A 12872-nucleotide genomic window follows, 5' to 3' on the forward strand; every position below is an offset into this window, starting at 1 on the left:
ACCTGAAAATAATTTTGAAAGCTAAAGTTAGCTACCACCTTTTTAGCTGCCTCTAAACTAGCAAAATTGAACGTAAATGGATGATAGGTGCTGCCAAATTCCAGCATTAGTGAAGCAGTTAATTTAGTGGCAGTCACCAGGAATTAGGTATAACCAACAAGCGAAATAAATCTAAAGTAATATTTTGGGGGCAAATGGAGAGGTCGTAAATTTTACGAATTAATTTCATTATAGGTATAAGCTGGGCAGTAACTTACGCTTATTAACTATGTACATAGTATATCTAGATTGTCTGGCCCCATTTTTCGTCAAAATTAAAAAGGGAAATATTGCAGACAGAACTGTTGTTTACATTTTGTTATATTATACTAGATACTGGCGACGAAAGTTGAGACGAATTTATTCGATACAATTACAGAGCTAACTAGAATTTCATAACTAACTTAATATATGTTTTGTCATTTTACGTTATACGAGGGAAGAATCTTTTTACACAAATAAATTTACCCAGGAAAAGCTTAATCCAAAAATATGCGAAAATTTATACCTGACTCATGATACGAACGAAATGATAAAACTATACCCTTACGTAACAAAATGTGTACACAATTTCAACCAATGAGATCTCTTGTATGTTTCTTTAGTGTGTTCCTATTGGTGGAATCAGACAGTATTCTCTTGAGTAACTCTATTATATAAACTTATGTTAATTAGTATGTGGAAATGGATATAGAATATACGTAGATATTATGCAGCTTCTACCAATAACAAAATTAATTCGGAAAAAAATCACGAAACCTATATGTGTTTTTCAGCTGTCGTTGGGGGGCAATACATCGTAAAATTGACGACCTCTCCATTTGCCCCCCAAATATTATTTTAGATTTATTTCGCTTGTTTGTTATACCTTATTCCTGGATATTATGACTGGGGAGAAATTTTCGTCAATTTAGGTTGCTGATACAGACATCACTTATTGATTAGGGCGTTCATCCAGTAGTAGGGGGTGGATTGTTATTTTAGCCAGCTACAAGATTCACTAAATTAGAGAACATGATGATCCAAGTAATAATATAGACCTATACGCAAAGATTTCTCAAATCTGTTAACTCCTAGAAAGTTTAAAGTTCCAGCTGTTTTCTTACATCCATCTTTGCAGTTGTGCGCTGGGCACTGCACAGGGTTTTGCAAAATTTTGACAACCCCCCACAAACCAAAATTGAGGTTAGTGTTTAATACAGGCAACAAGAGGAGTTTTTTTGTCATAAGGGTGAATATTAGATCTGTTACTCAAAATACACTTTTTCAAATTTAAATCTTCTACTGACCTAAAAAGTTACTTTAGGGGCCTAGAAATAAATGTACAAAATTTTATCTCTCTATCTCTATGATCTTAATGACGCTCTTACTGGTGGTTAAAATGACCCAGATGGTATCAAAGTACATGAGAGTTATGACAACTCATCTATTGAACTATGGTCCAATTTTTGTATTTGTAGCAGCCTCCAATAAAAACATGTAACAAGAAACATAACTATCTTTTAAAATTATGAATTGGAGAATTTAAAAACCATGATTGTATGTTTTGGATTTCTCTTGATTGGAAAATGCTACAAATATAAAAATTGGACCATAGTTTGTCATAATGCTCATGTATTTTGATACCATTTGGGTCATCATCACCACCAATAGGATCGTCTTTAAGATCATCATCCCCAAAATTAAGATTTAGATTATCATTTTTTTACCATATTAAAAAAAATTAGTTTCACTTTTTGGTCTAATTATTATTGCTATCAAGTATTTAAATACATCCTATCAACTGGAGGTTGGCAGCTGTCCTCTGAAGTGATATAGGTCGAATCTCTTTTTTTTCTCCAAATTTTCTTTCTTTGAAATACATTAATTTCTACCCAATATTATGTTTCAGTATAATCAATGCAGAAATTCCTTCAAGAATAGCCAATTTAACAGAATCAAACTTTAAAAATGAGAGTAAAGTAAAAATAAGTATTTTTTCTGTTGATTTTATGGTATCTGTGCATATAAAAGGTAACATCCAATTTTGCCTTTTTTAGTATTTTCATATATTTTCCTTGAAATATAAAGATATCTTAAAACTGATTGATTGGGCTTGTAAAGGAACCATTTGAGTATCTTTGGTCGAAAAAAAAGTCTGATTTGTCAGCTTCTACCAACAATGGAATTAATTCGGAAAAAGTCACGAAACCTATACGTGTTTTTCAGCTGTCGTTGGGGGCAACACATCGTAAAATTGACGACCTCTCCATTTGCCCCCCAAATATTATTTTAGATTTATTTTGCTTGTTGGTTATACCTTATTCCTGCTGATTTGTGAGCATTTTTGAACAAGTTGTGGCCAAATAATAATGAAAATTATAAAAAGGTAACACACTTTAAGTTTATAATGCAAAAAGAAGCGCAAATTGACGCGCGCATTTTTTTTTATTTGTGGATGGTGTGACTTTTTATGGATTTATTAAAAACCTGACATTATTAATTACAGAAATGGTTTTATAATTGAAGAAAAATTAGCCTTGAAATTTGTTGTAACCTTTCTTTCCTTCTCCTTTTCCCCTTTCCATTTAATATTACCCACATTTAGTTTGACATTATTATTTTTTTATTCTCGTTAACTTAATGCCAACCTAAAAAAAGGCAATGCAAACATCTCGGATACGCATATTCCTAATTTTAGGGAAGCCTTATCAGTGCCACACCAAACATCTAGTGTTAGTCATGCAATTTAAATTTTATAAATATTATGAAAAATTGTAAAGTACACCTGGAACTAAGCAATAGCTTGGTGTACTATTGTATGTACTCTTCGTAAATAATCTGTCACTGAATAAATGTTTTATGATAAAGCTTTTTTAACTTTAGCTGTTTAAGGGGTCAATAGGACAAAGGCCAATAAATTGGTGTACATCCCGAATGATAATATTAAAATTACCCCTTCTGTAAATTTAACTTGGTGGTTGAGACGTTTGAACACTCAACTTTATGAATCAAAATTCACTAAAGTCCCCAAAGTTGTCAATCCAACGAATAAGAAAATATTATTATAAAACTTTGGGGACTAGTGTAATAAACAGTTCATTGTCCCCTCTCCCTCTGGGACTGTTATACAATTTTTCATTTGCCGGGGGAAGGGGGGTGGTGAATACACTTTCCTTCAGTATCTATGTATCCAACAACTACAAGCAGCGTTGCGCAGCCGTTTGATTTTGGTGCGGCTCCGGCTCCGACATAAAATCAAGAAAAACTCGACATATTTTTTTTGCAAAAGTCTTTTTTTGACTTTTGAAGATTTTAAAAGTTAAAATTTTGATAAAAATGGACTTGAATAACTTAAAAAGGGCATTTGCACATGACAAAACAGAGTTATCAAATTATAATTTATAAAAAATCTATTTATCTATTCCGGAGCCGTTTTTTTAACGAAAATTACGGCTCTGGCTCTAGCAAAATATGGCGGCTTAACGGCTCTCGGCTCCGGAACACTGACTACAAGACCAAACAGTAAATAACGCTCTGATATAGGATTTGCAATATATCAAAACTTTAAAACTTTTCTTAATTGCTGTGACTTAAGATATGAATTTCTTTTTCAAGCATGTTGTTTCATTCGTTTTGGTTTAAAAACTCGATTGACTTAATGATTGGGTTATACTAACTATCAGCGTTAAAACTATCCAATGGCCATCTTCTACAGAATGGGTAGTTTTGTTTGTCACAATTGGGGATGTACTAAAATTTCTAATCTCTTAAAACTCTAGCTTGAAAGTAACAAGCTTGGTAGCTTTAAATAACCCCTCCCCCCAATCCATCCTTTCAAAGTTCCTTAAAGACAGTGAGCACGATGCAGTGTTGCGGATCCGGATCCTCCAAATTTGGTCAGTGCGGATCCGGATTTTTGACAATAAAAATAAAATCACCAAATTTTTCAAAACATATTTATTCTTTAATCTCGAAGACAAAAATACTTTTAATTTTCAAGTCTGAACCTAAACCTTAAAGATTGGCTCTCATCACGAGAATGTTTTTGTAAGTGACTATTTTATATAAATTTAGGTAGATTTTTCCATAAATGTTTACCCCAGGATCCGGATCCTTTGACTCAAAAAATGCGGATCCTTGCGGAACCGGATTCACAACACTGGCACGATGACAAATGAATTATAGAGTAGCTTTTCTTGAAAGGAAAAAAAAAGATTATTCAACATCTTACATTCTATTCTGACAAATAATTTTCAACAGTTTTAACATATATATTATAATAATAATAATATATTATTAATATATTTATATAATTAATTCATATGCAAATAATAATTAAACAAAACTTCAGATTGAATACTTCATGTGAAAATATTATAATAGTAATAATATTGCTAGAGACAAAACTTTATTAAAAAAATATATTCTTTACCCCCTTTTTTTTTGATTATTGGCGTGATGCCTCTTTTATGCTTGTTTTTGGGGAAAAAAGGGAGCACGCCAAAAATGTCACTTAAGCAAAATTTACTATGTAATATAAATGATTATAAGCTTTTTAAGATTTATTATTAAATTTTGCCTTGAATGACTATTTTTAGCTTCCACTTTGTATTTCTAAATATTTAATGTTGCTATAGGATTTATTTTTAGATTATTAAAGTGGGATTGTTAAAACAAAGGTTAAGGGTTACCAAACAAAAAAATTAAATAAATAAATTTTGAAATAAAAAAGTTGAAGTGTTGTGACTTGTTAATCTGTTAGAGAGCCCTACCACAAAAGTGTTCCTGTATTTCAACAGAAAAATTGTTTTAAAAATGGTGCTAAATTTCTTTTGGCACTGTTTTAAAAGTATGGGGTTTAAAATTGATTAGAATTATTCTTTTAAAATTAAGAGTTCTATATTTTATTAGATTTTTTTGGTTGAATTGTTTGTGTGTCGCCACAAACACTTGGCATATTTTCATGAATGGCTGAAGCCATGTACTACTCTCAACCATACCATGCCATGCTAGGCAGGGTTGCCACAGTTTTTAAATATTTTACCGTGCTTTTTATATTTCAAAAGAAATTTTATTTGGACCTTAAATTGTTGATTTGTTGAATAAAAAATAATTAATTTTTATAATTAAAATCTGATTAAAAAATAAATTTTGGTAACCCTATTCCATGCCATGCTATGAACAGCATAGAAAAAAAATGAAAACCTGTTCTCTATAGAACACACACACACACACAAGGCAGTTCTGGACGAAACAACACACATAAGTATGCAAAAAAAAGAGGCATCACAAAAAGGGGTATTTAATCAGGCAGATTGGAAGTTGAACATAAGGGGGGGGGGGCAAAGATTAGCAAATGGGAGACAATGAGAATTTTCGACCCAAAATTTTCAAAAAATCTAAATATTAATCATTTACATAAAATACTAATCAATAAATAAAGGATTAAATAATCTTAACAAATTTTAGGTTTTGTAGGAAAGATGATAAAAAAAGTGAATATATATTAAAATTAACAATATGGATATTGAAAAAAAGTAAAAATATTTATTAACTATTGATAATCCCGAAATAAAAATCCTATCTTAAAACTTTACTTTATTATTAGAGAAACAACATTTAACATGGATAAAATATGCAATAGGCTCTTTTAGAGACACAACTGTAGAAAAATCAGATTAATTATTTAGATATTTTCAATAAAAATAATCACTATTTGTATTTTTTTCTCGCTGTAAAATTTCTTCTTTCTCAATTTTTAATTTTGTCACAATAAGAATGAAAATAAATATGAGTGAATAAATTCTGATAATAATTTATGATTTCAATGAAGGTTAACGACCGAAATAATAACCATCAGCTGCTACAAACTGGTTTTGATCATGTTAAGCTGTTGTGGAAACAGCCTCTTTTTGTTTCATAAGCTGTTGAGCAGCTGCAGCTGTTAATTTTCCTTATATAAAAATAACTTTTCTCTTGGTTTTAGCTGCTGAAATATTATATCTATTGTCATCTTGAAGGTTTCAGATATTATATAAAATGGATATTTGGGCTTTTTCAAGCTGCTTAATAGCCTTCAAAGCTGCTAGAAGGAGCTTTATTTCAAGCTGATGTCTTTTTTGCTGTAAAGCCGTCCACAATTCAGCTGAGCAGCCGCTTGTCTTCAGCTGCGCTGGTCGGTGAAGTGGATGAGGCGATGGACACGTCAAGCGCATTGCTGGAATTTAGTCCAGCGTTGCGCCGCAAGGCGGTGCCGGTGGCCGGCTCGTCTGGACAGGTACAGCCGTGCCGTGTGTAGGCCTGGTAGGCGTGCTCGGCCAGCAGGCTCCCCCCCTTCAGGACAGGGTAGCACACCAGACAAGGTAACACTAGTGAGAACACGCAAAGACAACTCCATCTTGCCAACCTGAAAATAAAATATTCAAATCAAACATATATAGAAGTTAAAATTTGCCTGCAATAACCGATTTCTTAATTTATTTTTCAAACAAATCATTAAATAGCTGGGCTACAATCAACTGAATGTTAAGTAAGTACAAAATCATTGATTTGTGAATATATATATTTGTAACCCCACCCCCAAGACAACCATGAAATAAAACATATATGCAGAGGGATACTCCAAGGAGTGTACAACCCACCCCCTAAAAAAAAATACACAATTAAGCTGTAAAAGGAGTAGATTTATGTGTCTGTGAAGCCCCTCTATAACCTATAAAAATCCTATAGTTTTTATTGTTTACATATAACCATAATTTTTTTTTTTAAATTATCAACTACATAAATGAGACTTTTAATAGATGCTAATATAAAAAGCTGTTGTCAATGTATAAAAAAAAAGACTAAAGACCATTGGTTTAACAAAATTTTATTTCTAAAATCCTAGTTGAGATACTAATGGATAATAATGTGCTTGTGTGTGCATAGGAGGAAAATGAGTCAACAAAACTGTTCTAAATTCTCTCTCATACTTACAACAAAAGGAAGGGGGATAATCTATCATTATAATAAAGTAAAAGGATGTTTGTCTGTCTGTACCGAAGGATTTCGCTAACCGCTGAACAGATCGGGTTCTACTTAATAGGGTAGCTTCTCATAGGTCCCAAGAACTATTTTAGGGGAGGGTACAACCACCCTCCCAAGAGAAATCAGAAAAAAAGAAAATTTTGTTACGTATAGAGACTTGAACGCAACATACTGTAGATAGGTAACATAATATTTTTTTTTAAACCAAACATTTTAAGTGCCACTAGAGGCCTCTAGGGGGCGTAGCCGCTAGTTGAAAAATAATTTAAAGTAGCAACCATTCAAGTTAGAAAATTCTTTGATAAAAAGACGTATAATGTATGTTTGGTTGTCTGCTAAGAATTATGACAAGAAATAGAAATACGAGCATGAAATATTTGTTTTGGATTTTTGTAATATGCTTATTACTCTCCTAGCAAAAAAATTGTACAAAATATTGACAGTTTCTTAGCTTTGACACTTCTAGCCTCTCAAAATTAGGATTTTTAACTTCTTTCTTCAGGCGAATACAAAATTTAGGCCCAATTTTAACTTATATTTGTATTTAACTAAATTTTTTACCATTTAAAAAATTCTAATAAGGTTTTAAAATTGTCTTTTCCTTTGTGCTTTTTACCTATTTTTAACGTCTACGCTTTACTATAATCATTTTCTGCTCCCTTCCTATCCATTTGAAGACAGAGCCCTTAAATGCGACGGGCGTAGCTACACTTTATCTTCAATGTAAGCTTTTTTATTCATAAAGTCATTGTGTTACTCATAGGTTTATTAATTTGAGTGCTTTAGAATTATGAGTGTTGTCTTTTTTTGTTTGTTGTATCTTTTACCCCCCTATTTATTTGTATATACATATAATTCCCCTTGGTTAACTGTCGAGTCGTAAAGAATGAATGAATAATATGCTAACACACACACACACACACACACACACAAACACAAAAAGGGGGCTCAAACGCCCTATTAAAACCTTAATTTTTTTTCTAAACTCCAAATAATGTAAAGTTTTTTACCAAACAATCAATCAAATCTAAAATAATATAATCTTAAATTAATATCTAAACTTTATAATTGTTAGTTATAAAACTATTATGTATGAAGTTAAGAAAGAACTTTTTGTGTATACCTATATTTAAATACTCCCCCCCCCCCCCTCCCTTTTTTTACTGCCAACCATCCCTTAAAAAAGACCAAATATGCCCCAACATTTTAGCTAATATTAAACATTAGCAAAATAAACTAAAATATTTTAAGTAGTAGCTTGTATTTTTACAATAAAATTATAGAACATAGCCAAGAAAGTTAAGTATACTGGAAAAGGTTCATTTGATTCAATTTTCTCTTAATAAACTTACTATCATACCTATTATATCTTATAAAACTTCTTAAAAAATTAGTTTTTCTGAACGTCCCTCCGTCTATATTTTGGAACATTTTACTGTGATTAAAATTGAGTTATTTGTAATAATATTTTGGGCTTTTTCGTTATTTTAGCTGCTTTAAATGGACAGCTGGACCAAAAAGGAAGCACTCGTCCTTGCGCAAGGTCGTTACAGACTTGTTTTTGGACACACACACACACAAAGAGTGTAAGGGTAAAGAAAGAAATATTAAAATAGGGTGGCTGATTTCATTTAACAAGTTAATGGAACAACAAATCTGCCCCCCCCCCCCCCCTCCTTCCTTCCTTGGTTCAAGTTAATTTCTTTAATTCAACACTATAAACCATTTACTCAATTTTAAGTAATAATCGCTAGTGATTAAGTCATTGTTTTCCATGTTCTACAATTAAATTTACAAAATATCCCCCCCCCCCCCGTGGATGGGTCTATTAGTTAAGGAATGTAAAAGTAATGTAAATATCATACGGGAATTGTTAATTTAGTGCTATCATTCTATATAGGAAGCAATAACAAGAAATATAGATTGCATAACAGGGGCCATCTTAATGAAAAGGTTGATTTTTAAGATGGTATATTAATATCCTGGAAATACGTTTTATGAGGTCTAATTAAAATTATCTTGATGCCTCTTCTGAGGCCCTATTCAAAGAAAAATGGAGAACCATTGTGCGTGGCCTATGCTCTGAAAAGAAGAGATAAATGGCAATGATGAATTAAAATTATCTAAACCCTTTTTCGTCCATTTTATATTTCTATGTAACACATTTTTATTTGTTGAAATTACTACACTCCAACAACCCAAACTTGAAGAGAAGTTACGCCCAACAAAAAAATATGCTCTTATCAATGCAATTATATTGAGGGGAGAGAAAAATTGATACCTAAGGGGCCGCCGAGAATTTTAAAGTTAGGGAGAAAAAAATTAGGGAAGAAATATTTTCGAGTCATTTCCATTCCTTCGCCCAATTTCCTCCATTCATGAATTTTCATTCAAGAGAACTGTACTAGCCGCAGGGACACACAAATAAATCATTCTTAATCAATGTTTTTTGTGACAAAGACAAAAAGGACATTTTTTACCAACATCATACAAAAACAGGCATTGTTAAAAAAAAAGTTACAGGACATTGTAATTGATGTACTAAATTAGGGTGAAAAATTGTTATTTCTTTGTGATTTATTCAAATATTTATTAAAATTTAAGCCTAATATGGCCTATTTATTGATATGCTATAAAAATACAGGGTGTTTAATAAACTTTAAAGGCATAAGGAAATTACTGTAAAAGGGGGGGGGGGGGGGCGAAAGTGACACTTTTTGAAACCAAAACTAAAAGTCAACAAAGGAACTCAACTAAAAAAAGAGTTACAGGTCTGAGATTTTGCATGGCAGTTGCTTTATAGGGGTAAAATATGGAACTGTAAAGAAACGGCGGCTCAACCGCCGTTTCCCGCCGAATTTTTTTTTGCCTTTTCTCGGCTGTTTTCGGCGGTTGCGACGCCGTTTCTTCACAGTTCCATATTGTACCCCTATAAAGCAACTGCCATGCAAAATGTCAGACCTGTAACTCTTTTTTTAGTTGAGTTCCTTTGACTTTTAGTTTTGGTTTCAAAAAGTGTCACTTTCGCCCCCCCCCTTAAACACATTTTTTTCATTATATGGTTTTCTATTATTAATTTGATTTTTGTGTATACAAAGGTGAACCGAAAAACTTTTTTTCCACCTGTAAACTTCAGATAAATCTAACCAACACTTGCAATATCTAATTTCTGTTGAATTAGTGGAAATTTGCAATCTTTTCAAACATGAGTTGAATAACTTATTCTCGCTTACATATATAATAAAGCTGATATTTGACTAATTTTTCTTTTAAAGTATATTCATAAAAAGGACGCGCACCAACTATTCTATTCCCCAACAAGGAAAAAAAATCAACACATCAGGCACCGAAATTTTTCGTTTATTGGCATAAACATCATCAGGGTATGGTTATTTATATACATTTTTTCACATAAAATTTAGCAGTATCTTCGTGCATTGTCAAGAATAGAATTTTTCTTTTAAAATATGAAATAAGTTATTTACAAAAACATATTTACATAATATAATTGTTTTTAAAACTGTAACTCGTAGAGCTAAAATTACTATTATTTTAAAAACCTTCGGAAAAAATTCTCCCCATAAAAATTTTACTTTTTCTTTTTTAAGCTAAAATTAAATATGAGGATGTCTACACCCCCCTCCCACCCTTTAAAAGGCTCTTGGGGAGTAGCCACTAGCATTAAAATATTGCAAAAAAAAATATTAAAACTTCGCCAATTTGAATGCGTGGCATCCTTTCCTTCCTAAGAAGTGTATCTGTGGCGCCCAGTCGATAATAAATTGTAATTGAAAACTTGTAAACAAAATGATAAGCATGTAGATAAGACTACTGCCCTGCTAGATAGATAGCCACACCAACCACCCCCTCTCCCCCCCCCCCCCCATTGATACTTTTTTATTCATACAAAAGTAGTATATGTAGTAGTTTCTTGAATATTCGAATTTTATTGCCAAGGAGGCAGCGAACATGGAGCAAGTCTCCAAAGTTTTAAAATTACATTTTCCTATTCGTTAGCTTTGGGGATTTTTATTGAATTATGATTAGTTGGTTTATCAGTGGAGTGTCCAAACGTTTCAAAACTAATTGTAATCTACAGAAGGGGTAACTTTGTGTATCCGTATTGGGGATGTACATCAATTTTACGGCCATTTTCTCATCTTTTTAGATCCCTGCTTAAAGTAAAGAGGAACCCTGAAGGTAAAACAAAAAAAAACCTAAGAATTTTTACTTCCTTAATTAAATAACAAAACTATGTCTTGAATGACAAAAGTTTTAAGACAATGGACGATAAATGGATAAACCATCTCCGATGATGACAAATAAAAGTACTCCCAATGTAGATTAAAATTATTGGTTGGTAAATTTGTACACTACCAATATCCGAACAGAACAATAAAAATTGAATACAAGTAACCAAAGTTTTTGAGCCAACAAATTAAATATAGATGGTAAAAAACTTTGGGTACCATTGCAAATCACAGTCCAATTTCCCCTCCCTCCCTGACATCTATAATACAAAGTAGAACGATGTCTGTCTGTTTGTTTGTAGCGAAGGATCTCGCGAACCGCTGAACTGATCGGGTTCTCCTTTACAGGGTAGCTTCTCATAGGTCCCGGGAAGGTTTATAACTATTTTCTTGGAGGGTGGGACACCCTAACCCCCCGAAAAAATTAAAAATACCCCCCCCAAAATTTTTTTTTTTCTTTTTAAAACTAAAATTAAAATAGTGGGGTCGATTAACCCCCCCCCCCAAAAAAATAATTTTTTTTTAGATTTATTTTTTAAAATCTAAACTATGAAAAATTGGTTTGATCAAACCTCTTGGGGTATAGCCCCTAGAGGCTAGGGGCGAAGCCGCTAGTTACCTAATACAATTAGTATCTAATTAAAAATACAAGTTTTCCAAATAATTTGCAGCAAAGTACTTTGGGTAATAATTAATAATTAAATGCGTAGTCCTCTCCATGTAGAGCTGGGATCATGTTAATTCTCATGAAATCGCTGATAGCATCAAAAAAGCTACCTGTTCCCACTACCCCCCCCCCCCCACCCCCAATCCCCTTTCTAAGAGTTGTTGCTCTTTAAAATGCGTACAAATGTTATTTTATTTCCAGCCGTCTGGGTGTAACATCAACTATTCATTCATTTAATTGAAGCGAAGCAACTCTATATTTTACTCAAATCATCCCACTTAAGTCTGATAGTCTAAAAAAAATTCAATAACACATTTTTTATTATTTTTCGGAAAAAAAGGCATTTGACTAAACCCTAACCAAAGTAGCGAAGCTACTTTTTTATTCAGTAAAATTTTTCCCCACCTTTCAAAGATTATTTCATCAACTTGAAAACTATTACTTTAGTCCTTTTAAAACATTTCATAAAAAAACTTCTAAAAACATTTTTCATTCTTGTTTTATATTGTGTAAAAAAATTACAGCCTGTTTTTAGTTTCTAATTGTTATCATAGAATCTTGGCCAATTTTTGAGTATTTTTGTGTCGGCTATATGTCTACTACAAGTTTTGAATTAGAAAGATAAGGGTATCAAACAAAGATAAAGATAAAACAAGGATGATCATATCCTTAATTTCCAAAGCATAAAAATTAAAAGCAAACCAAGGAGAGTATTGCCAATTAAAGGCAAGGATAATTAATCATGAAAACAAAAAGCAGAGGAGAAAAGTAAAAAATTAAAGTCCTTAAACAAGTAATTGTTAATAAGGGTAGAATTTTTCTTGGAGAAAAAATGGCATCATAGATATAAGTAAAAAAAAATTTTCATCTTCAGTTTGAATGAAAAATTAGGTAAATGTTTTTCTGTG

At 32.0% G+C, this 12872-nt stretch overlaps 1 protein-coding gene across 2 annotated transcripts in view; it reads right to left on the reverse strand.

Moving 5' to 3' along the window:
- Window positions 1-4236: 4236 nt before the first annotated feature.
- sty (sprouty signaling antagonist) overlaps window positions 4237-12872 on the reverse strand; it is a 36025-nt gene continuing 27389 nt past the window's right edge. Inside the window, exons 4-5 of one of the 2 annotated variants that reach the window (XR_013879377.1) lie at window positions 5619-6427; window positions 4237-4635 (exon numbers count right to left, since the gene is read on the reverse strand). Coding sequence is in view for 1 of the 2 variants with exons in the window: in XM_080159845.1 (XP_080015971.1) it covers window positions 6163-6427 (265 nt within the window). In the remaining variant the exon portion in view is untranslated. Of the gene's footprint in view, window positions 6428-12872 lie in introns of both variants that reach the window. The other variant, XM_080159845.1, reaches the window with a different exon arrangement.

Source organism: Acartia tonsa, chromosome 5 (assembly GCF_053477335.1).
Source record: "Acartia tonsa isolate MP-2025a chromosome 5, ASM5347733v1, whole genome shotgun sequence".
Taxonomy (NCBI): domain Eukaryota; kingdom Metazoa; phylum Arthropoda; class Copepoda; order Calanoida; family Acartiidae; genus Acartia; species Acartia tonsa.